The sequence below is a fragment of the Taudactylus pleione genome, unplaced genomic scaffold, assembly GCF_031769625.1.
Source record: "Taudactylus pleione unplaced genomic scaffold, aTauple2 ptg000179l, whole genome shotgun sequence".
Classification (NCBI taxonomy): Eukaryota; Metazoa; Chordata; class Amphibia; order Anura; family Myobatrachidae; genus Taudactylus; species Taudactylus pleione.
This window is the reverse complement of record NW_028284581.1, coordinates 13154904-13182198: the sequence shown is the minus strand read 5'-3', so window position 1 is coordinate 13182198 and position 27295 is coordinate 13154904. Positions and strand designations below refer to the sequence as shown.

The 27295-nt window shown below is 45.3% G+C and overlaps 1 protein-coding gene across 1 annotated transcript in view; it reads right to left on the bottom strand.

Moving 5' to 3' along the window:
* Positions 1-9715, bottom strand: part of CARMIL1 (capping protein regulator and myosin 1 linker 1) — a 390597-nt gene extending 380882 nt beyond the window's left edge. The window contains exon 1 of the mRNA XM_088475876.1: positions 9458-9715. Within this exon, the coding sequence (XP_088332002.1) occupies positions 9458-9497 (40 nt within the window). The 5' untranslated portion in view covers positions 9498-9715. The remainder of the gene's footprint in view (positions 1-9457) is intronic.
* Between the last annotated feature and the right edge of the window lie 17580 nt (positions 9716-27295).

The following is a 27295-nucleotide window of genomic DNA, read 5'->3' as shown; positions in this document are numbered from 1 at the left end:
TGTGAAGCAATCTGCGTATCTGCAACTGAAGGGCCGCAATCTTGTCCTCCGGCAGATCTATTCTCTGCGACAGAGTGTCCAGGCGTGCCCCCAAATGTACCATCTGCTGCACTGGAAGAAGAGAGGACTTCTTCCAATTTATAATCCAGCCGTGTCTGTGTAGACAGGAAACTGTCAGCCCGAGATGATGCTGCAACTCCTGTGGAGACTGCCCCAATAACATGAGATCGTCCAGGTATGGCAGAATTCGGACGCCCTGGCGCCTGAGACATGCCATCATTACTGCCATAACTTTGGTAAACACCCAAGGGGCTGTTGATAAACTAAAAGGCAGTGCCTGAAACTGGAAGTGTTTCTGCCCCACCGCAAACCGCAGAAACTGCTGGTGGGATGGTGTAATTCTTATATGCAGATAATCATCCTGGATATCTAAGGATACGATGAAATCCCCCGGCTCCATTGCCAACACAATCGACCGCAGCGTTTCCATACGAAACCTGGGCACCCGGATAAATGTGTTGAGCCCCCTTAGGTTCAAAATAGGCCGGTAGGACCCATTTGGTTTCTGAATCAAGAATAGGTTGGAATAGTAACCTTTCCGTAATTCATTCCCCGGAACCGGGATAATCACACCTGACATTAGCAGGGATTGTATAGCCTGTTGGAGGGCCAAGGCTTTTGCAGAACTTACTGCCTGAGTTATGCAAAAGAACCTCTGAGGATGTCAGGGCGTATCCCCGGGAGACTACTTCCCGAACCCAGGCGTCTGTTGTCGTGAGATGCCAGGTATCTGAAAACTGAAAAAGTCGGCCTCCTACCTTGGGATCCCCCAGGGGGAGGCCCACCACATAAGCAGGATTATCCTGGGGCCTTGAAGCCAGACGTTTGTTCGGCCAGGGTTTCTTAGATAATGGTTTTCTGCTAGAACTGGTTCTCGCTAAGGACTGACCTCTAACCTTCCCCTGCGGCCGAAAGCACGACCCTTTAGATCTGGCAATCGCTGCTGAGGGTAGACCAGCCGGTTTAGAGGCTGCCACCGTAGCCACAATCTTGTCCAGTTCTGTGCCAAACAGAATACCTCCCGTAAACGGAAGGGATTCTAAGGCCTTCTTGGACCCGGCATCCGCCTTCCAATCCCTTAACCACAGGGCTTTGCGCCCCACAATCGAGACAGCCGATGCTTTAGAAGATAATATACCCGCATCCAATGCTGCCTCTCAAATAGGTAGCAGCCTCCTTGGCATAGGAAATAATCTCCAGCTGTTCCTTGGACATTTCTGGCAGAGATTCCACCAGTGTCCTTATCCATTCTTCAATGGCTTTGGAAACCCAAGCTGTAGCCATAGCTGGGCGAGTGGCTGCTCCTGAGAGCGAGAAGATTGCCTTGAGACAGGCTTCAAGCCTCCTATCCGTGGAAATTTTAAGAGAGGATGCAGATGGTATGGGCAATGTGGCGCTCCTTACCAGATGTGCCACATGCGCGTCTACTGACGGCAGAGTTTCCCAGTTAGCACATTGCTCCGTAACCTTTTTAGTAAGATGGAACTTCTTATCTGGTGCATTCCATGCTTCCCCCATAAGTTCCGACAAGTGTTCAGATTGGGAAACTCAGCCTTCACCACTCTCTGGCGCTTAAATACCGGCGCCTTTCTTTGCAATGGCTCTCCCTCCTCTATGCTCTTGAGAGGAATCATACGCCTCCTCTCCCTATCAGAGGACGTACCGGAGTCTGATACCTGGCCTGCATGCGAGACCAAACGCTTTCTTCTGGTCTTTGGCTGCACTGATCTAGCTGCTTGTAGTGGCTGCTGAACCATATCGTGACCAGAGTGCGCATACATGTCCACCCAAGATGGAAGCATAGGTGGCATAAACATAGCAGGTTGCAGCTGCTGAGGATATCTCAATACTGGTGCCACTGGGGCTGCCAGTCGTTCTGCAACCTGTGCCATGATCTGGGAAAAAGAAGCCCAAGGGGGCTCTTGTCCAGAGGCTGGTAAGTTTGACTGATGTGGTGACTCCTTAAAACTGTGACCACATAATCCATTTTGTATGAAATCCTGTGGGGATAACTCCACTTTGCAATCCATACATGACACCAGCACAGGGGCCTCCGCCACCTGTCTTTCAGATTCTTTAGACATAAAAAAAGTTATGCAAAGTTCTGAGCACACGTGACAATGTTTCACCCCAACACACCTGTAGTAGAGGGTTATAAGGAGAAACAGCAGTGATAGGTTAACAGACTGACAGTTATAAAGACATAAAAGGCAGTACCACACATACACACAGCAGCTTTCAAAGTCACATGTAATGTATAATATATCCCCTCATATGAGTATATGCATCTTAGCTCTTAGTACACTACGAACAGCCTCAGGCCAAGTAGGATATAGAGCTCTAGAGCTCTGTATTACCAGTCACCGGGGGGAAAGGCATACAGGGAGAATGACCCAACCTCCTGAGTGCACAGCCACCGAGAGCACCTGAGAGTGATCTCTAGCCGACTCATATAGAGGAAGGCTGGGAGGAGCAACCCAGACATGGGAACCTAGAAGGGCCAGCATGAGGGTTGTGGGAGGGGCCGCCGGGGGAGAGCGAACCTCCCCTATGCTGTATGGATCCACCCGGCTCATTGACATGGCCGCCGCCACTGACCCCCCGGCTGTCAGGAATCCGTGATGAGGAGACTACCCTGGCTCCTCACTACAGCTTTCCCCCCGGCCAATCTCCACCGCCAGAGGATGGACCGCCACGTGGCTCCGGTGTCAGCGGCCGCCGAAACCACCTTACCTGCATCCCCATGCATCCCGGTTGCAGTCCAGGGCCTTGTGTCCCTGCCGAAATCACTGGCTTCACACCAGTGTTGCGGTGCCAGCGGGTGTAGATGGAGCTGCGACCCGGGCATCTCCTGTCAGACGCTTAGCTGCTTCAGGTTCCCCAACCACAGAACGCGCTGCTTGCTCAAAGAAAAAGAGAAAGAAAAAAAACAAAACTTGTCTCTGGGACTGCTCCTGCAGTCCCACTGTCAATAAGGTGCCTTCTCACACCAAACAGAACAACTGACTGCCTGTAGCCGGTGTATACATGGAGAGGACCCAGTGCATCCTGGGAGCTGAGAGCTTGTTTTAACTGTTTGGTGCCTGGATCACCACATACCCCAACGTATTTGCTGTGGACCCCATGGACCCCGAAGAAGAAAAGAGAGCAATGCATGGAGAAAAGTCAAAAGAAAAGATAACTAGAGATAGGAAAATGTACAAGCAGGGGGAACAAATAGCTGAGGAGAGAAAAACATACAATTAATGATAAGTTGGTTTTCCTTTAAGATCATTCATTAGAGGCTAACACTATGCAACAATTTACATTTTGTCTTGGATGGAACTGGATGGCTTAAGTTTTACTTACTAGCACTCTATAGAACCAGCAATGTCTAGTGTCCAAACATAAGATCCTCTCTCCTGCTTGGGTGGGCCTTAGTCAGGTTGCCCCACCCCTATGAATGTTCTATCCATGTGAATGAGAAGTCCAAAGAGACTTAGGGCCTGATTCAGAGCCGAACGCAATTAGCGCTCGCTCGTCCAGAAAATAGGGGTGGCTATTCAAATGAACCGTTCGCTCTTTGCGGTCTGTTCACGCTTCTAGGTCTGAATGAGCGAACAAAACTTGCGGTCGTTTTTTGGATAAATACGCCCCCTGGCCGCTCGCATCCTACGTCATGTCCGCTATTTATTAGATTAATCGAGTACATCGACCAGCGTATGAACTGCTCGCTATTCTTGTGGTTGGTTTTTGCTACCACAATCTTGCGAGCAGTTCTAGGTATAAAATAACCCAGTGACGTTGTCAATGACGCTGCTGTTTTAATTATGCACACCCATAAAACGCCCGTTTTGACCTTTAAGCACGCCTGCGTTCGGATCTCCACTCCCCTTTTTCAAGCACCTTCCCCTGTTACCACCCACATACGCCTCATTCTGTCACTCAAATTATCAGGCATTCGCTATTTTGCGAGCACATGAATTTCGACCTCACTGACTGGTTCGCGCATGTGTATAACGATCCGTACGCATGCGCAGTTGGGCAAACATCGCGCAGAGCGAACGAGCGGCCGCTTACGAGCGGCTCTGAATCAGGCCCTTAGACAACCCTGCAACCTTCCTGCTGGAGGGACGATCTTTTGATTGGACTAATAGGTGCCTTAAGCCACACACCAAATCACCACATCAACCAAGTATAAATAAGTAAACCTAAAGCTGCATACACACACACAACGATTTTATGAACGATTTTCTATCAGATTATCTGTCAGATTTTTTAAAGTGTAATTTACAATTTTTTTGAACTACAAACGATTTTTGCATATTCCCTTAATGAAAATCATTGCGTTGACAAGTCTTACTGAACTACAAACGTGAACGCGCATGAACGATTATCGTTCATCGTTTGACTCAGAAAGTGAATGATTTTTTCAAACGATTATTCAAACGAAAATCGTTGTGTGTGTATGCAGCATAACTATTTGATTTTAGTTCATCTAATTCTATTTTTTTTTAGACATAATCAAACTTATTTTAAACAGAGGAAATCATACCAATTCTGTTTGGACAACAGTTTTAGGTAGCAACTGGACATGTACGGGGCGGGGTTGGGCATGGGATGCCGGCGCTTGGGATCCTGTCGGTCAAAATCTTGACGCCGGCATCCTGACAGGGTAAGGACACCGACCCCTATCGGTAGGTGTCCTAACCCTTCTCCTACCCCTATCCTTAACCCTTCCCAAAACTGCCTAAACCTAACCCTCCCTAGTGCCTAAACCTAACCTGCCTCCCACACCCTAAACCTAACCTTCCCCCCAGTGCCTAATCCTAACCCTCCCCCTAACACCGCTACTTACCTTTGGGATGCCAGTCGTTGGAATGCCGAGGCCGGGATTCTGACAGGTGTTGGGATTCCGGTGCCGGTATTCTAAGCCCCGTCATCGCACTTGCCGGGATATTGACTGCATCCTTATGGAGCGATTCAATTGCATGGGAGAATTTAGCTCTCATCTAAAGTGGCCGGAAGCTATTCAATTGTTTTGCACGGTCAGCCTAAAATAGGTCACAACAGCCGCATTCTCAAACGAAAATGCGCGGTATTAGCCGCGTTACGCAACTTCTCCCATGCTAAGTGTCGGGAGCGCATTAACTGCACTAGAGACCAGCCCGAAACCCTACTTATGCTGCATTTCTGCTCGTAACTAAGGAGGATACAAGCAGAAATCCATGTAAAGTGCAGCCTCGGGGGTGGTCGCTCGAAACAATTAAATAGCTCCCGGGCCGGGCTCTTTAGATGGGAGATACAAACAATTGAATAGCCACCCTTAAATAGAAATTAGGGTACAGATAATACTTAACAAGAGATAGTATTATAGGCATGTACTGAGGAGTAAATAGATACACTTTATCAGGGCCGTAACTAGGGTGGTGCGACCTGTACCATGGCAAAGGGCACCGCAGGGCAGGGGGAGCTGTTCGGGCCTGTCAATTTTCTATTTATTATCATTCTCACTTGTAGCTTCATCTTATTTTATCCTCAGCATCTTTTGACCTCCCCTATCTCTGCCCCGGCCTTTCCCCATAAGGCCATGCCCCTTTTTCTGGTGGGTTATGTCTCTATTTGAAACATAGGGGGGGTGCCAATGTTCTTTCTGGCAACAGCACAGTGGTGGTGCCAGAAGCTGAATGGATTTATCAGATAACCAGGGAATAATGTGTAGGATGTATAAAACATAAAGGAGTCTGAGACAAGACCTTAAGGAACCTCTAATGAAAGCGGGAGAGGTGGATACACCATTATAAAAGATGCAAACTGTGTAATCTGAAATAGAAGGAAACCCTGAAATTGATAGTGTACTGTAGAGAATGGATAATGATATGGATAATGCAGAGGTACAAGAGTACTAACAAGTACTTATAATAACTTTTGTGCAAGTCATTTGTCAGGTTAAGGGGCCTATCCATTCGCAGATGTATTTCTGAGCGATGAAAGACAAAAGATATCCTTGGAAATTTCCGGTGGCTGTGCTGAACGATATCTGTCATGTACATAACAGGTTTTGGCAAATGTTGAACGATGAACGATATCACATGACAGCATTCAGGGAGTGGATTTTTTCTCTGCAGCGCTCTGTAACTTCTGCTAATATCTTTCGTCGTTTACTGCATATAAACTGCACAATATTGCTAATATCGTACAGCTATATGCGATAATTGACCAACATGTTGGAGAGATGATAGATGCGATTTATCAGCCGCGGGAGTGCGCATCTGTCATCGTTCAGGGCCTATCCATTAGCAGATATAATGAACGATAGATCGTTCAATCACTCATTTTATCTGCTAATGGATAGGCCCCTTTAGAGTAAGAAGTTTCATTATGGGCTTGAAGAAGGATGGAAAGTTGTAATGGATAAAGTAGGTGATTAACAAAGACAGACATTATATAGCAGTATCTTCAGAAGTTAAAGTTAAGTTAAAGAAGAAGATAGTTAGATGGTTCCTAAATTTCCAAATCTGGTGGTCTATGAAGTGATAAATGGGGTATGCAGTCGGCTGAACTAATCCCGACTGCTGGCTTCCCGACTGCTTAATCCTGGCGAGGGTTAAATGACAGGCGTCTAAATCTAGACTCCTGTCATTTTACCGACGGGTGGCCGGCATCCTGATCGAAGTGATGGCGAGCGCGGACAGCCGCAGGAGGGGGGGAGGGTTAGGTTAGGGGCTCCGCAGGGGGGGACTTAGGGTTAGGCACCCCCCAGGAGGTTAGGCTAGGGGAGGGGGGGGGGGGGTTAGGTTTAGGCACTGAGGGGGAAAGGTTAGGGTTAGGCACCCCTAAGGGAGGGTTAGCGTTAGGGGGTAGAATAGGTTAGTGAATACTTACCTGGGGACGATCGGGATTTTCATCCTAGTCAGGCTGCCGCTGTCGGGATTTGAACCGCCGTGCATGGGTCCGGCAGTAAATCATACCGATTCCGATAAAGGGATAGCACTCCTGAAAGGTTTGTCAGATTTAGTCATACAAGTACATAAACGTGTGGCCAAAGAGATCCGTGTGTGGCCTGAATGGGCCTGACAAACCCTAATAAGACAAACAGTCAGATGATACCCACATACACTGACAGATGCAGTCACCCTCCGACTGTATTTATCGTCTGTCTCAGCTGACACCTGACACAGAAGTTAGGAATAAGCGGCCTTTGGACATATATAAACGCTCCTTTAGTTTACACCATCTCATACATGCCGACTTTCTGGCTGCCTCCTCCGGGGTCGGCGCTGCACAGTGTGGTGGCGGCAATGGTGGGCGGTGCAGGGGCGTAGTGGCGCAATAACGTAATTCCACCGCAAAACGAATCCTTAATAGTCTTGGCAGTTCCACGATTAATAGTACATAGGTCCTATAGTCATACGTAACTTTACAAGTACTTAACTTAGGTGAATGACCACAGGTCTAAACATGGCTCTGTCTATACTTTTTTTTGTACCGATTGTTTTATTTGGGATGTATTCAGCATCCCGGCTCCAGAATCCTGACCGCTGGCATCCCGAAGGTAAGTATCAGGGGTAGAGCTAGGTTTAGGGTTAGGCTTAGGGGGAGGGTTAGGTCTAGGCACTAGGGTAGGGGTTAGGGTTAAAGGTTAGCATTAGGATACTTTACTAATGGTGTCGGGATTCTGCTGTCGGTATTCTGACCAGCGGCATCCCGACCGCCGGGATCCCATACCCAACCCATTTTATTTAAATGGCCACCAGTTCATTTCATTACCACTCTATGGATGACTCGTGTACAACATGACAGTTTTCCATCTAGGTACTAACAGGTTGGCAGTATATTTGGGAAATAATGCAACCATTTATTTCTGCCAAGGGCCTTATGGTGCATACACACGATCAGATTTTTCCTTCAGATATGAACGATAACGATTTAAAAATCGTTCAGTCGTTCATATCTGAAGGAAAATCGTTCATATCTGACATGCCTGAACGATGGATGATCAACGATGCGCGTTCCCGTTTGTCAGATAACGATATCTGACATCTGATGGGTTTGCAGTCAGACTTGGACGATTCCATTCATTTTAATGTAGTAAAAAATCGTTCATCTGACAAATCTGACAAATCTGACCGTGTGTACGCTCCATTAGATACTGGTTACATTACTGATTACATAAGCAACAATTCAGTTTACAATTACTATATGTTGTTAAACAACATAATAATGTAATAATAATAAAATTATAGACTTTGTGAAAAATGAAGATATATTTAATCAGACAGAATAAGCTAGCTTTTTGTACTAAAGACTAGTAATTGGAATCTTAGGGGTAAATTCAATTACGAGCAAGGGGCGAGTTGCCATTACAATGGAGTAGAACCACTGGCAATGGCAGCGGAACTCGTCCCCCCTCGCAGCCTAATCTCACCACAGACTCATGGATTTTTGTGTGCAGCCCTATGAGGAAAAGTAGGTGGTACCGTAAGTGCTGCATATAACCAAACTTATTCGTGGGCGTAATTGTGTCTCATATAATTGAATTGAGCCCTGAGTATTCTAAAAAGACTATGTAAAACAACAAACATTAAACAAAAAAAAACACACTCAAACCTATCTGTATAATAATCAGCAGCCAGTATCGGTCACAGAATGAGATATCGCAAGGCTAGCTGGCAATACACATACATTGTAGGTTGTAGATATGAAAACTACATGATGATGCACATTCTGGCATTCATGCAATGTACAGTAAATGAAAAAAAGACACATATTGCTCAAACTCTGCTGTGTACATAGTATTGGATTCCCAATACCCCCCCACCCCACCCCCACAAAAAAAGCCATGGGTCATCAATTAGAATTTATGCTTATCAAAAACTAATTTATACACCAATGACTGCATTAAATGCATTTTTTGTGGACTTGTTATATTAATATATTACTACATGGCTTTGGAAAGCACTATGGAATTAAAATCTGTTGTAAACAAACATGATAAGTTTCCCACAGATGTCTGTGTAGGTGTCATATTTTAATGTACTATACAGCTGCAGCATGACCCAACTTAGGGGCACATCGCCTGTCATCTCTGAGGCTGGATGTTATGCGAGTATTTAAATCCATCCTGATCCCAAATAAACTGTGTGCCCTCCCCTGGCCTGTGAGTGTACACCGCTGTCAGTACTGAGTACATTACAGCCATGCATGCAGCAGTCCCAGCACACAGCAGCAGCCCAGCATCTAGGCGTACTATGCACGGCCACGCCCACTCCGTTAACCCGTGTAATGCTGCCTCCCAGCAGCAGAAGCACCGCTGTGTCACCTGCAAGCCACATACACACGGACACGACGCTCACACACAGCGATTATTGCCCACAATAACAACTATCCACGGGGGACACATTATTTCAACTCTCACCCAATAATTCTTTAGGGACCTCCGAGACCTCTTCTGTCATTTTCCCCTCTTGTCTGTGATGGTACCAGGTAGTGAGCTGCACACAAATCAGCCACACAATGTCCACAACAACGTGCTGCTGTCACTCCAATTGCGGGTTCAGCTGAATGCTACTGTACATGGCCACTGTTGCAACCTTCCATGCCCCAGATCTCCAGGTTACTCCGATACAACAGGAAATAAATGTATCCCGGCTGAGAGAGAAATCCCTTGCACTGACTAGTAAGGGGGAGAGGCTTAATGAGACAGGGAGAGGGGGTGGGGAGTATGAGAGATAGGAGGAGGGGAGGCTGATAACAGCAGCTCTCTGTCTTTTTCCCTCTAGCTTTATTTCAGAGGCTTTTTCTCCCTGAGCACATTCACCTACCCGGCCTCCTCCTTCTGCTCTGGCAGACATATGAGACGACAGACGAGCAGCAGCCACAAGGAGCGGCTCACCAGGATACTACAGGTGCCACAGGACTAATTCACCAGGACACAGGCTCAAGTGTGGGCTCCCTTGGGCACAGGCGTCAAGTGGAAAGAAGTGTAAACCCACTGGCTGTGCCTTAGGGGTGCCAGGGCAGGAGGAAAGGCACCTCAGAACACAAGGAGCGTCACTCTCAGGGAACATGCACCCAGCACCCAGGTTTTAGTTTTGAGGGGCTCTCCATGACCCAGGCACAAGCAGGTGGTAGTCAGTGACAGAGCTAAGAGAATGTGAGGGAGTGTGTAAGGTCATTACTGAAGCTGTAGAAAGGAGAGGTGTGATTCTGATGAGCTTTGAAGGTGAAGAAGAGACGTTTTTAACTAGATTTTGAGGGGGATAGGGAGCCAGTGGAGTGATTGGCAGAGGGGGCGGTAGAGTGAGTAGAGAGAAATATGTGGGCATCAGAGTTTAGGATAGACTGAAAAGAGGGAAAAGCGAGTGGCCAGAGATGAATAGATTACAGTAATGTAGGGGAGACTTGGTGAGGACATGGATAAAGCTTTAGGGCCGTATTCAATTTGGAGGGAAAAGCCGTTCTCGCCCATTTCACTTATCCCCGTATTCAATTTTAGCGTCTTTTCGCCGGTGCGATAATGCAATGTAATAGACAAAAAAGTTTCGCCTATGAATACCAGGCGGAAAAAAGTGCAGAATTGGGGTGCAGAGGTGCGGAAACCACTCTGCACCCTTTGTACACCCCCCTTGATGCAATCTGCGTAAAAAAACGCATAAAAAAATACAAAGGACACCTCAAAAAATTAAAAGTGTGGTACAAATTAAAAAACTAGCGAAATAGCCTTTGGGGGGGTATGCAAGTATGGGGGAGGGGTATTTTTTATTGCAGGTGCTTGCTAAAGGTGCCTTTTTTGGTGTGCTTTAAAGGTTGATTTTAGTGATTTTGAACCATGCTTGCACCCATTTTCATGTACCCCAAATTTGATGAGAATACTTATTTTGGCCAAAAAAAGTTGCTAAATGCTATTCTTCACCACTTTCCCAAAGACGATAAATTGCTCCTATTGAGACCATTTAAAGAACCCAAATACCTTCAGCAGGGCTAATCGGGGGTACCCATAGAAAACCCCCTGTACTTCCTCATCTTTGCGGCCCCCTGCTGGAGGCGCTGGTTACTAGTCAGTGAAGATATGTAAGTAGTGTAAAGATCAGCCAGTGTCCAACATCATTCCCTACCATCCAAGTGGGCATGGAGGGGGAATATATCTTTGTGGCGAGCGAAGCGAGCAACCGTGCCCGCAGTGTGGCGAGCAAAGCGAGCCCGCAAGGGGTCGAATGGTATTTCCTCATCTTTATGCTACTTACGTATCTTCACTGACTATTGAAGATACGTAAGTAGCGTAACCAGCGCCTCCAGCAGGGGGCCGCAAAGATGAGGAAGTACCAAACCCCCATGTCAGAGCATCTATACGGGGGTGTCAGGCTGATTTCCCCAAAAACTACATGACTTTTTGCCAATATCATTTTCGCCGGGTCCTGTTTTCGCCAATTTGGAATTGAATACGGGGACACGCAAGTTTTCGATGGCAAAACCTCCGATGATGGCGAAAATTTCCGGCAACGGACTTTTCGCCTCAAATTGAATACGGCCCTCAGTAGCTTCTAGGTTGAGAACATTTATGACTTTAGAAATATTTGCTCCAGAGTGCAGGTACAAGCAGAAGCTTTCCAGGATCTGTACCCAGGCATAAGTAAGGGTTTTCCAGTTTCCAGACACAAGCCAGAGCTCCCCAAGCACAACAGGAGGTAACCAGGGCCGAGGCACAAGCGGGGGCTCTCAAGGGCCTATGCACAAGCAGGCTTTCTTCAGACCCCCAAGCAGGGGCTCACCAGGGTTCAAGCACAAGCAGGGCCTTTGCAGGTCCCAGACACAAGCAGGGCCTTTCCAGGTCCATGGCAGAAGCAAGGAATCGCCAGGATTTGGCACAAGCAGGGCCTTTCCAAGTCCCAGACACAAGCAGGGGCTCACCGGTGTCCAGGCACAAGCAGTGGCTCTCCAGGGCCCTGGCAGAAGCAAGGAATCACCAGGACTTGGCACAAGTTGGGGATCATCAGTTCTAAAGTACAAGCAGGGGCTCTACCAGTGCATACATTTTGGTTGCCCCCAAACCCTCACACATGCTATACTTGTTAATTATAAATAAATAATGAGATGGTGTCAATATGGACAATCTGCTGAAGCTGTTCCTTCTATTATTTATCTAAACAGTTTTAGAATTATTTTTGTGAGTGAGAAATGAGGTAGAATAAATGCATTGATATTTTAATATTGTTCTAATTATATAAATTTTAATTTGTACCCACCATATGTTGGCAGCTTACTTCCTGGATATTACCTTCCAAACTGTAAACTACAAATTAGCCACCTGGCAGATACTGTATTCTTTACAGCTATTGGTTGGTCTGTAGTACCATTTGCAGTTGTACAAATCAATGTTACATGATATTAGCAGTTTTCTGGCAGTTGCTGGGAGCCATCTGCTGGTAAAACAAGAACTCATCCTCTGCATGCGTTTGTTTATATCAGTTCCTACATGTTGAGGAGACAGCAGATGGAAGCTGATTCAGATTGCATGCAACAAACGAAAACGTATAGCTTGTTTTCCAGTTAACAGTCTTATTTGCAAGCCGTGTTTGAGACTGAGCCATATCTTTGAAGAATCTCAATGAAATTAACCTCATAAATCTGAAAATTCAGTATGTATGAAGCTTAATTATGCAAGTGTTATATGAGGAGAAATATAACACTGCAAGTAAGAAATGTGAAATCTCTAGATTTTTAAATTTTAATTGTCTATATTATGTGCCAGGAGAGCTCTCTTAGGGGCCTATTCAGCATTACAAAATTATCACTAGTTCTAATAATGTTTTAAACTCACTGTCAGTTTAAAAAGTATTTTGTAGACATTCATCATGTCTCCCTAACAAAAGTATCACCTGCGAAAAGCTGCTCTTTTTACGGAGTGAGCTTTTTGTAAAAGTGATACTTTTCCCCCTTACCACTGAGGTATCCATAAGGATTTCCTCATTGCCTGTCTCTAACCCCCCCCCCCGCATTCCTGGCCACCAGGTTTCATCCCGGAACCCTCTCCCCCTCCACCCCCCCCTCCGCAGCCACTGGTGTCTGACCCCTCCTTCCCGCTGCTGTCACTGGTGTCACCCCTCACCACTGCTGTTGGTGTCTTCTGCTCCCTCCTCCCAGCGGTGTCTGTCCCGGCGGCCTCCTCCCCCCCGCGGGTGTCCATTCCAGCGCAAGCTCTCCCCCGTGGGCGTCGATTCATATCACTGCTGTTCGCGGCAATATAAACGTTTATTTGCCCAAATGTTCTTAAAATCACATGCAGAAAGGAAGCCCATTCCTGCCATGTGTACAGAAATGAAATGATTGTTAAAGCAATCAGTTCTGCACATACAGTATACAGGGCCTGATTCAGAGCCGGACGCTCTGACAAAGCGCTCGCTCTGAGTCAGGGCCGGCCTTCTGTTTTTTTAGAGTGGCCTACCGGCCGCTCGCATAGCTGTGGGTGACCACCCACAACTATAGTGAGCGGCAAGGAAGATGGTCGTGATGGTCAAGACCATCGTGACCATCGGGCTTGCGACGAGACCCTTGTGGTAAGGTCTCGTTGCCGCAAGCCCAAGAGTGCTTTCGGCTCTAACAGAGCCGAAAGCACTCCCACTGACATCACTTGTGATGTCAGTGGGGCCGGCCTCAGACTGTAGGCGTTCCCATGGGAACGCCTCCGTCTGGGCAGCCACGCCCCCGGCCTGCCCACCAAAGGGGGCTTGCTGTCACTCAACATCGACAGCACATCCCCTTTGGTACGAGACCCGGAGCGACAGTTTGTCCATCGCTATCCGGGTCTTGCGCATGTGCACGACGGAGCCGGCTCTGTCATGCGCACTGGACCACCATTGACCCGTTTGCAAGCGCATAGCGCTCGCGAGCGGGTCTGAATCAGGCCCACAGTCTGCTGATCAAGAAGGAACCCTTTCCCAATAATTTTTGTGATTTAGTAGCCCATAGGCTACTATAGGATAATGCCATCTGGAGATAGCGTTGCTAATCGGAACCAAACTCCAGAATGCTTTATATTCCTGATCTTAGTAAATTTGCAGCCCCCATACAAACCAATGGAGCCTGCGTCTGCTGTTGGAAATGGAAGGACCACACTTAATATTTGCAGATATCTTCCGTAAACTGGTGTTTTTAGGGAATATCATGCAAATATTACTTGATAAACAGGCTATTTATTATTTATTTTCATTTATAAGGTGCCACAAGGGTTCTGTAGTGCTGAACAAGGGGAATTCAACTTATTCTGACAACAAGTTACTGTACATAAGTACAGACTAATACAAAAAATATATAAATTTACATAAATACATTACTACTATTTCTGCACTATTCACTATAATTATAAAGGAAAAAGAGGAGAGGGTCCTGCTCGCACAAGATTACAATCTATAGGGAATCTGAATAAGAACAATATGGATAAGGGGGCAGAATAGAAGAGGGCAGATACTGCTCAGATAGGAGGGAAGGAAAGCTAGTATGAAAAAAATGAGTAACAAGGTCGTATTTGAAGGCTGGAAGGCTGTATGAAAATCTAATGAAAGGTGGATTGACATTCCAGAGGATGGGTACATCTGGGAAAAATCCTGAATCTCAAGCGGCCCATACAAGGTGCGATAAATCAGCCGATCTGACGGACTGGTATGACTCCCCCCCCCCCCCCCCCCCCCAGATCTACAGGTTCATTTGGTCAGGAGATCGATGCGCGATCCCAAGCAGAGCCATGTAGGGGGGGTGGCATATCGGGCGGTCGGCCACCCAATCGCTCACCGTGTGTGAGGACCGCCCGATATGTTGGATGTCGGATCCCCCGTCGCATTGCATGGTGCATATTGCACCGTGTATGGGCCGCTTTACAGTGGGAAGTGGTGATTGGGAAGATGAGGCGGCAGTCATTAGCAGAGTGTGAGGGAGTATATGAGTAAATGAGGCTGGAGATGTACTGTATGGTGGGAATGTTGTTATGATCCTGGCTGTTGGGATCCCGGCGCTGGGATCCCGACACCAGTCAGAATCCTGATGCCGGCATCCTGACGGTAAGTAGTGGGATTAGGGTTTGGCCCTAGGGGGATGGTTAGGTTTAGGCTGCAGGGAGGGTAAGGGTTAGGATCAGAGCCGGCCCGTGCCAATTTGGTGCCAAAGGCAAGACTTTGGCTGGTGCCCCGTAGCAGAGATATATATATATATGACAGTCCCCAAGACTGGCTCTCCGTCTCTCTCCGTTGTATATAATGCCACGGCGCCCTCCTCACCAATGAATAGTATAATATGCCAAATGTCTGGTGGCACTCATGGTCTTTTTTATTATTATTTAAGGAGGCATGGACACCTCAATCCTTTGATCCACATTTCAGTTCTATCGAATTTTCATCAGGATCACATAGACATATCAAAAACATCTTACCTTTATAGCTAAAACACCTCATGTGCAGTATGCGTCCTCCTGGTTCAGCCTGTCGGGACCCAATGACGTCATAGTCCTGCGATGCACCACAGCCGACATTCCCGGGCTGTCTGGGGGTTACCAAGCAACTAGTGTAACCCACCACCATGTTAAAATACAAAGTAACAAACGTGATACAGCTTTTCCTTTCTTCTACTGTACCTGGATACTAAATCTGAATACATAGTTAAACCTACAGTGTAAGAAACAATTCAAACTGAAATTCTCATTTAGGCCGTGGGCAGATACAGTATTGAGATAATGGATCCATCGTACCTCGCACCTCAAAAGGGCACTAGCCCTATTACCAACTCTAATGGATTTCGGAATAAAGTCAATGATTTTATATCGCAATGCAGCCAAGTTGTGTTTATTGGTCTTAAAATGCCTGGCTACAGGTTGATCCACCTCTCTTCCTTCTAGGGCCAGACTTATAGATGACCTATGTAAGACCATTCTCTCCTTAAATTGTCTAGTGGTCTTCCCTATATAGAGAAGACCACACGGACAACGAATATAATATACAACATGTGTAGTGGAACATGTAACTACATGCCGAATCTGCAAGCGTTTACCCATCTGCGGATGTGTAAAAGTGCTGCCTGGCTCCATATATCCACAGGTTGTGCATCCTGTGCACCAGTAGCAGCCTGGTTTACGGGATAAGAAATTACCCACTTGGGATTTACCCCTGGATGTAACATCTTTTCTAACTAGCATATCCTTCAAGTTCTTATTGCGAGTGTAACTAGACATCAATGTTGTGTGCTTGAATCAGTGGTCGAAGTGGGGCGGTATACGTAGCTGCAGAAGAGAGACTGTACCAGCGCTGAGATACAGTATTGCATCCCAGCGCTGGAACAGCGATGGCAATGTGTAGAGATGTGTCCCGCAGGGGACACATCTCGATCGGCGGCAGTGGCATGTAGCTGGGTCCGAGCATTGGGTCCCGGCTGCACTATGTAATAGCAAGCTCTGGCTGCCAGCCAATCGCGGGGCTTGCGGGCCACCAGCCAATGAGAAGCTGCCAAGCTCATTCAATCTCCATACCCCCACCTCTAAATTCCCACTTGGACTACTGGCTTGAATGTTCTGAGATCCAGGCCAGACATCACCATAGGCCATAATTATTTTGCTGTTTGCGCCATATAGGCGCTAGAAGAATTGTAACACTGTACAAAAGGAAGCTTTCTATCTGTATTACCGGATTTGTGTTCTCTAAACTTCAAGAGATGCTCCCTAGGGATGGCCAAAACTTTTTCTTTACTCCTAAAAAGGTCTTCCTGTCTCTATCCCCTGACTCTGAAATCCTTAATCATCCGATCGATTTCTTCCTTAGTTTTATCCAGATTATCCGTAATCCGATGTGCTTCCAAGAATTGGGAATACAGGAGTTCTATCTTGGTAGGTATTGGATGTTGACTAGTAGCATGTAATGTGTTATTCCTGTCTGTAGGCTTATCATATACAGCAGTATCCTCCAGCATGACTTGTACATCCAGGTAGTGTACAGAAACATCGCTAATTTCGTAGGTAAATTTAATATTCTCATGAAGACTGTTTACTATATCCATCATATCAATGAACTGGGACTTTGTACCCATCCACACCATAAATAAGTCATCTATATACCTAACTAAAAAGCGGAGGCATCGGGAAACATCCTCATTAGTCAAAAATAATTGTCTTTCCATGTCGAACATAAACGCATTTGCAAATGCCAGAGATACACATGATTACATGGCGCATCCCTGCAGCTGGATGTACCATCATCCGTCAAAAAAAAAAAAAATTCTAGTTAATGTTAATTGTAACATCTGAAGAAAAAACGACACATCTGGTCCCCTGTATTTACTATTGTTGGTCAGAAGTCTTCTCACTGCCTCAAGTCCTTTTTTATGAGGAATATTGGTATATAGGTTAACTATATCTAATGTACATATATAAGATCCCTTAGATAAAGGTGACAGAGGCTGTAATCTCTGGAGAAATGTCGTATTTTTCAAGTAAGTATCTTGATCCTGAATAACCGGTAGCAGTAATTCATGCAAGTATTTTGAAATGGCATAATAGATTGAGTCTCTTGCCGCTATTATGGGACGTCCTGGAGGACAGACCAGGTCCTTATGTAGCTTGGGAATGGTGTAAAACACTGGTGTCACTGGCTACTCTTGCCACAAAGATTTAAAAGTGTATTCACTAATTGTATGATTTCTACTGCCTGTCTTAATATTGTGCCCAATTCAATTTTTCCGTCGGGCCCCCAGGTAATTCTCTGTACACAGCATTAGCTCCTAATTGTCGATATACTACTTCTTTATATCTGTCTAGATCTTGAATGACTACACCCCCTCCTTTATCCGCTGGGCGGAAAACCACATATTGGTATGAACTTAAATTCTTAAGTGCCAGTCTTTCTGCCTTAGTTATATTACTCTGTCAATATTTATTGGACTTAGCATTCACTACCACCCTGTCTTCTAACACCGTAGAAAAGCATCTTAAAGTTCAATTTGTGGAGAAAGAGTCAAAACTGGAATGTGGGTTTATTTTAGACCTAAGTGATTCTTGATTCTCAACCGAAGCTTCCTGTGCTTGAAAGTATTCCTTCATCCTCAGTTGTCTGCCAAATTTGTACATATCCAACTTCCATTAGAATTAATTTAAATTATTTGATGGAACAAATGAAAAACCTTTATTCAAAATACTTAATTTGTCTTTCGAAAATATTCTTTTAGACAGATTGAAGATTATGTTGTTTTTATTTTTGTCTTTTTTGAGGTTCCTTTCACACTGTTTACTTCTACATGTGGGGTACCTCCTTTCGCACCCCTCTGTGCGCGGGTACTGATCCCCAAAGGGGGCTTCCTGGAATGTGCTCCCATTGGTTCCTCGGAATCGCTGTTGGAAGTATATGCCCCACTGGCAACTTCTCCATCTCTTCGTAGGGGTTTGTATTGCCTGAATTTTCTACGATCCGAAAATTGCTGTTCGGGATTATTAATCCAAGAGTACACCTTGCATTCCTGGTAATCTTTTTGCACCTTTTGCAACTTATCTCTTTTATATTTCACCAAGTCTCTCCTGTAGTCGTCCACCTGTGCTGATAATTTCTCCAATCATTTTGTATCAATATCTTCCTTCAATGTATTCAGATATAAAGCCTCAAAAGACATCCTTTGTTTTTATCACACTGAGTTCTTGGGAAGCTTCTTCGACTACCAGTAATATTAAATCAAAGCTGCATTGTTTAGGATGGCCACCCATCTGCGGAAAAATTCCGGGTTATGCCTTCCTATGGTGGGTGTGTCTTTTACCCAAAATACCCTAGGGGAAACAATTATGGTGATGTCTGACCCGGATCCAGAGGTGTAGCATGGAACCATGGCGCCTGGAGCATGCTTATGTTACGCACCCTCCCCCCACTACAAAATTTTGCTAAAGTGGACACGGCCAGCATGGGAGGCTAATTAGAATGAAAAACAAAATCATGAATCCACCCTGTGGCTCTGTTTATCCCACCCCTCTCCATCCAGGGCACAATGCTATGTTACCCACAGCCCGTCTATACTCCCTTATTTTTGCACGGGGGGTGGGTACTCAGCTCACCTCACAGCTGTCAAATATAAATGGAGCAAATATAAAAATATACACTCAAAGGTAAATAGAATATATATTATTATGCAAGAGTGATGTTAATATAAAAACAAAAAGAAATTAGTACTTGAAGTATTTGTCATGTGTATGGTCCCGAGGATGGGGCGGCTGCCCTGAAAACGTTAGATCTATTATACACTGCTGGTGTATCTATTCGTTCTCTCTGAGTGCCGTTATTTGTAATTTTTTACTACAGTATGTGCACTGGAGCAAGATTCTATTAATGCTGGTAGATCGTGGATTGTACATATTATATATATATATATATATATCTATATATCTATATATATATCTATATATATATACACACACGGATTTATATATATATATATATATATGTATATATACTTTTATTAAAGGCAGATATTTATGACGTAAAGTGCTGCCTATACAAAACATGGATGGTTTAAATATTTTACTTGCTGATTCTGTTACACAAGTAGCTACCCGCCCTCCTGGCCACCGGCTCCTGTTCTTGGTTGCTGCTTGTCAGAGGAAGCTGAAGGCGGACCCGGAGGCGGAGCCATCAGTGGTGACAGGCACCGCAAATGCTTATGGGAGGAGCTGCTGCAGCAGCTTCTCCGTCGGCCATTCTTTTTTTCTACAGGTATCTTCAGCGCAAGCGCAGATTCAGTAGCTGTCTGTCAACTAACGCTGCCCGATCGGAGCGGAGCTCCAATCGCGGCAGTCGCTCCTTGGTGTCAGGATCAAAGGCAAGCCAGAAGCAATGCACCTGTAGCCGGCAATCTGTCTGAGTTTTAACAGCTGACAGAGTCCGGCTCCAGCCACAGCAAGGGCTCCCTTATCTGTATGGAGCCTGGAGCTTGTGCTCCGCTGGAACCGCCCTTCCTACGCCCCTGCCCGGATCTCAGAACATTCAAGGACACAATATTGATGCCTAGTTACACACGCAATAAGAACTTGAAGGATATGCTAGTTAGAAATGATGTTACATCCAGGGGTAAATCCCAAGTGGGTAATTTCTTATCCCATAAACCAGGCTGCTACAGGTGCATAGGATGCACAACCTGTGGATATATGGAGACAGGCAGGACTTTTACACATCCACAGACGGGTAAGCGCTTGCAGATACGGCATATAGTTACATGATCCACTGAATATGTTGTATATTATATTCATTGTCCATGTGGTCTTCTCTGTATAGGGAAGACCACTAGACAATTTAAGGAGAGAATGGCCTTACATAGGTCATCTATACAGAAAAAAGGGATTTGCTCTCCAGCACACTGTAGCAAAATCAACAAAAAATACTTAAATACTATCACCTTTTTTCCCCTTTTTCGTGTGATGCCCTGGGGATGGTCCTTGGCTGGAATTTTTTGGAGTACCCTGCTTCTCGGATGTGAACCCCTTAATGTTAGGGATGCCAGGATAGAGGAGCCTTGACTATTGGCCTGGCGATTATTCATATATTTGCAAATGTATGTAACTAATACCTCTGAATCTCTATTATTATGTAGGATATAAGTATTTTTTGTTGATTTTGCTACAGTGTGCTGGAGGGCAAATCCCTTTTTTCTGTGTTCAATGTAAACCCCGCCCTTAACAAGCACCTGTGCTAAGTCATTAAGCTGATCTGAGCAACCACCACACTTTTTGTTTATAGGTCATCTATACATCTGGCCCTAGAAGAAAGAGAGGTGGATCAGCCTGTAGCCAGGCATTTTAAGACCAATAAACACAACTTGGCAGCATTGCGATATAAAATCATTGACTTTATTCCAAAATCCATTAGAGTTTGTAATAGGGCTAGTGCCCTTTTGAGGTGTGAGGCACAATGGATCCACTATCTCAACACTGTATCTCCCCACGTCCTAAATGATCATTTCAGTTTGAATTGTTTCTTATAGGTTTAATTAACTATTTATTCAGATTTAGTATCCAGGTAGAGGAAAGGAAAAGCTGTATCACGGGGCGTGGTCTGGCATCCATTGGAGACAGACACGCAGTCTTGGAGCTCCGTCCCTGCTTGGAGTTTCTTGGCCCACTGGACAGCTATTTTGAGCCCCCAGCCTCCCTAAAGTGTCCCACTGGTGTACCTACGTTACCCGACGGTTGTTAGTGGCGTGCGCGGAGCCGGAAGAGAACTTCTATCTCTTTGTGGGTTGCGGCCCACTGCCACTCGTGAAGCCGGGGCCTAAATTTTGACTGCCTGGAGACATACGCGGTGCTGGCGCGGACGCCCGCTGCCGAAGATTAGACCCGGCTACAAGACCCTGCTTGCTGTGACTCACCCCCCACTGGACACCCCTGCTCCTTACTTGGAATGGAAGACAGGTATCGGGGTGTGCAGGATTCAGCTATTATAGCGGGCCGCCATCTTGTTTCAGTGCTGCAGCACAGAACGCTGAGTAGAGGAAGCTGGAGAGATCATATCTCAGCTACAACCCCTCGCAGTTCTATATATAATCCATATGAAGATTTATTAACCTCAGTGTCACACCAGCAGAGTCTGCTATATAAACCTCATTTATATTACTATTTTAGCTCTCTGCTAGCTGGACTCTCTATATATGTTCTGAGCTCCCTCTGGTGGTGGTGATTGTTATTGTTACAGTTCATCACAATCAATACATATTAGTAACCCATTTACCGAAGTTTCCATGGGTTCCATATAAGTTTCACTACACCGCCCGGTGGGACTATATAATGCCGGTCTGATGATTTAATGTTAAGGAAACCCTCTATCACCAAGATGTGTCTTATGTCCTAACTGTTATACGCAGTGGAGCCTAAACCCGTATAATACTACAGTTTTTCTCTAAGCGGTGGATTAATTACTTGAGTAATACCAGTCTGATGATTTAAAATTAAGGAAATCCCCTACCGCCCAAATGTGTTTTATGTCCTCACTGTTACATACAGTGAAGCATAAACCCGTATTGTATTTCTGTCCTTTTCTAAGTGTTAGACTATCCAATTGAGGCTGGCCAGAGTCTCCAAAACTAATCATGGGTCCAAAAAGGGTTAAAGTAGCCAAACCTGTATCTATGGTTGCCTTTTTTAAACCCACCCCTCTTCCTGTTAAAAATTATGGAAAAGTGCAGTCACCTGCTCAAAAAGATACAGCTGCCTTCTCATCTAACATGTGCCCCTCACCTACACCCACGGACTCGGTTCCGAGTTCACCGGGGATAGTGACGCTCTTACGGTTGGTACCATGAAGCAGTTACTAGCACAGTTCAAGAAAGATGTAGCTGCTGAATTTCGTACAACTCTTCAGGAATGCCAACAGTCCATACATGACTTGGGCGGTAGAATGGACCATCTTGAAAACAAAATGGAAGAGGTAGTGGGTTCACATAATGACCTCATTCTTCTACATGAATCCTTGCAAGCTGAGGTCACTTCTCTCCGGGATAAAGTGAGTGATCTGGAAGATAGGTCTAGACAAAATAACATCAAACTGAGAGGAGTTCCGGAAACGGTCTCACAGTAGTCTACATGAATATGCACAGGATCTGTTCCGGAAGCTTCTGCCTAATGTCCGAGCTGATGATCTTTTAATTGACCGTATGCATAGGCTTGCCAAAGCCAGAAATGCACCTGAGGGGGCCCCCAGAGATGTTTTGATGAGAATTAATTTTTTTCACACTATATTAAAAGCTACTAGACCTTTGGAGGAGACGGCAGATGTCCTCTCTGATCTTCAGCTTTTTGGGGACTTATCACAGGTGACATTGGCCAAATGACGCTCTTTTTACCTGATCACAGCGCTCTTAGGAAAGCCAATATCCTCTACCACTGGGGATTTCCGTCCAAGTTAGTGGTAACACGGGATGGCTCCGCTATCACTATTAACAACCTAGAGGAAGGAGTGAAGGCTCTTTCAAAATGGAACATTACTGGACTATCTTCTGACCTCTTGTCCGAACGACAACTGCAAAAAGATTGGTCTACTGTGAATTCTAATGCATGAGTATTGTTTTTGATTTAATATTTTAAATTTGCTACTATATATACATTTTAAATATATTATGAGAGTTCTGTTGAGCTTAATTAACATTGAGTAGCGGCAATTTATATGTTGATTCACAATATGTCTTGACGAGCTGTGAAATAAGATATAGTTATTTTCTTGTTTACTTACTAGGATATTCATATTGTTGTTAAGTATTTCATGAGTTGAAATGTTCCCTTCAGCAATGAGATTCTATGATTGTTATTTGTTGCTGAGCTGCCCGCTAGGAGTGACAAGTTCAATTGGCTTTTATACGTTTCAATGACAGCGGGTGTTCTGATACCAGGTTAAAGTTAGGTCATATATAATTATATATTTATTTTTTGATTTTGGGTGATGGGGGTCCGACCACTACCCCCCTAGTTCTTGTTTTAGGAGTCGCAGTTTATGGCGGCACCTGTGGGCCCCACTTGGGGTCATTTCAGTTTTCTCTTTTTTTCCCCTTTCCTTTTATTGTGTGTATAGGTCCAGTTTTTTTTTTTTCCAAGCCAGGTGTATATTTTGTATATTGTTCTGTATGACACTGATCCCAGTAAATTGCTTCCCTTTTTTGTTGGGATTTAATGGTTAGAATATTGTCTATAAACGCAAAGGGCCTTAATTCACCTCAAAAGAGGAAACGAGCTCTTAACTTTTTTCATAAAAATAAAGCCCAGATTATTGCAGTACAGGAGACATATTTTCAGAGTTCTGCCCAACCTCAATTTAGCAACTCCAGATTTCCACATTGCTTTAGGGCTAGTGGTCCTAGTAGCCATTTTGATATCTCAGCATTGTCCATTTATTTTGTTATCTCAATATTCAGACCCAAATGGAAGGTATGTAATACTAGTGGGAACATTGGACATTGTTGAAGTTACCCTTGCTTCGTGTTACGTACCTAATACTAAGCAATTAGCCTTCTGTAAGCGATTTCTCAATAAGCTTCAGAAATATGCTAGAGGAGCGGTTTTACTTTTGGGTGATTTCAATTTAGGTCTAGACCCAGTGATGGATAGATATAGGTCTACAATACCTCGCTCAAGCCAATCACATGATTTTTCAAAAGGGTTCCAACAGTTATTAGCAGAGTTCGACTTGTTTGACATATGGAGAGCAAAACATCCTACAGTGAGGGACTATTCCTTCTACTCCCATGTCCACAAGTCGTATTCCAGGATTGACTTGGCATTGTTGGATAGGTGGACTCTGTCTTCTGTGAGTAAAATAGATATCTGTCAGAGTTCAGCCAGGGATCGGCCATACCTTACCGTCCCACCGGCTTCCTCTGACTTCCCGGGCAGTCGGGCGGCTGGTGCGGCGATGTGGGAGGTGCTGAGCATTCTCCCTGATGCTGGTGTCTCGGTCGGCCTGGTGCGCGGGGATCAGAGTCCCTGTCATGGGCGCCGCCATGACACTTCCTTTTCTGACTGTCCTTCCTTCCCTGACAGTCTGGCCGGTCAGCTGACGATGTGGACCAATCAGTGGGCTTCCAGGGGTATATATCTGGCTCCTGTGTATCAGGTAGTTGCCTGAACAACCATTGTCGCTGCTAGTGTTACTAGTGGTCTCTCGTTCCAGGTTCCCTTGCTTCCAGTGATCTATTCCTGTGTGCAGCTATATCGTTTATCTCACCAGTGCTTTACTACCTCAGCCTGTGTGCAGCTATATCGTCCATCTCACCAGTGCTTTACCACCTCAGCCTTTGTGCAGCTATATCATCAGTGCTTAACCACCTCAGCCTGTGTGCAGCTATATCATCAGTGCTTTACCACCTCAGCCTGTGTGCAGCTATATCATTCATCTCACCAGTGCTTTACCACTCCAGCCTGTGTGCAGCTATATCATTCATCTCATCAGTGCATTACCACCTCGCCTGTGTGCAGTATACCTCCATTCCACCACTGCGTTACCACCGCAGCCTGTGTGCACTATACTATCCATTTCACCAGTGCTTTACCATCACAGCCTGAGTGTTGTTATATGTACCAAAATCTCCAGCGTTATAATCTCTGGCTGGCTCCAGTACTACTACCCACCTCGTTACAGGACTCTGTGGTCCCTACCTACGTGTTACAGTATTGCACCGTGGTGCACTCTTTCTGACCGGCAACCCGGTAAAGTGTGTCTGCAGTGCACACTTCCTTGTACCTCAAGTACAGTGTCCCTACGTGCCCCTTACTGGCACCGACCCTTTGGGCCACGAGTGTTCGTCTCTCCTTTTTCCCGCAGGCTTTGGTCATCTAGTCAAAGGACCGCGACCTGCTTACGAGGTGCAGCTCAAGCCCATATATCTCGATTGGTGGGGTCACTGGCGAACACCATCTCGTGGGTTAAATTCTGCACCTTTGACTAGGTCTCGCCAACGACCAAGACCCGTGGATGCGGAGGTCGTACATTCAGGCCCCTCGCCTCCGTTTCCTCCCGCAGCCTCAGGCCTCAGCTTCCAGAAAACCGCCTCCCAGCGTGACAATATCCTCCCCATGTCCTGGTCAGATCACTCCCCCCTTTTTCTCACTTGGAGTATTGGAACTAGAAAAGTTGCCCCTGGCCCCTGGAGGTTAGGCCGTGGTGTTTTGTCTTTGCCAGAGACTCATAAAGCTATACAAGAATCCCTCTCCCTTTTTCTTAGCACCAATAACCTTGAAGAAACTACACTATTTAATTTCTGGTGTTCCTTGAAAGCGGTTATAAGAGTTTCTGCAATTCAGACAGCTGCTAGACAGAAAAGAAAATATAAAAAAGTTATAAGCAGGCAGAAGGTGAAGCGGCTCGTTTAGAAGAGGCTCATAAAGCTGATCCTCTTAATAAAATGCTTTTCAAACAATTACTAACGGTCAGAGAAAAGGTGAATATTTTCTCTCTTCAGGAGGTACAGCATAATATTACTAAATTAAACCAAAAGTTCTATGTTTTTGGAAATCGAGCCAGCTGTCTGTTGGCTCATAAACTGAGGGGGGATAGGGCAAGGGAACGAGTGCACAAGGTTTATAATTCCTTGGGTGCGAAAGTCTCAGACCCACTAGAGATAGCTAATGCCTTCGCCAACTTTTACGCTAAATTATATAACCTTAAAGATGACTCCAGCACCCCTCAACCACGGGACGTCGATATTGAAGAAGGAAATCTCTCTTCCTGGTTTGAACCCTGAGTCCTGTCTGTCCCTTAGTTACTCCTTGGTCGCTGGAGGAGGTTGAGACTGCAATAGATTTGATGCAACTCGATAAGGGGCCCGGTCCAGAACGATATCCTGCAAATTTTTATACAGCTTTTAAAGCTGATTTAGCTCCAATCCTTTTGTCAGTGTTTAACAAAGCTTCTGATACCGGCCAATTTCCAAATGTAATGCTGGAAGCGCATATAATTGCCATCCTGAAATCTGGTAAAGACCCCACATTAATAGCCAATTATCGTCCAATTTATTACAGATGTAAAACTGTTTGCCAAAATGGTTGCTAGTCAATTAAACCACCTCCTCCCGGCTGTTTTCAATCCCGACCAGGTTGGGTTCGTGATGGGCAGACAGGCTCCAGATAATACTAGGAGAGTGCTTAATATTATAGAGCATTATGAACGTCTTCAGGAACCATTGTTAGTTCTGTCCCTGGATGCTGAGAAAGCATTTGACAGACTTCATTGGGGATACCTGAGGAAGGTCTTGTGTCATTTTGGTTTTCAGGGAAGAATCTTAGATTCTATCCTAGCGCTATATACTCAACCTTCGGCAAAGGTGATTGTAAATGGCTGTTTATCTTCCAGCTTCAATATCACAAACGGCACTATCCCCCCTAATCTTCGCTCTTGCAATCGAGCCTTTAGCTGAAAGGATTCGGTCGATACCCCATATACATGGTCCTACAGTTGGAGGTATGTCACACAAAATTAGTTTATTCGCTGATGACATTTTATTATGTTTACTTCGCCCGGAGAGGTCTTTGTGTGCATTACACTCTGTTTTAGAAGCCTATGCCAAAATTTTGTATTATAAATTAAATACTAACAAAACAGAAGCCCTAGCTTTCAACATAGTCAAATCCCTATTGGATAGATTGAAAGAGCTATATAAATACTCTTGGAAAGTTAAATCACTCAAGTATTTAGGAGTACAATTGGCTAGAGAATGTGATATTATTCACTGCAATTATGAGCCCTTGCTGAGGGCTTTTGAGACTCTGGGG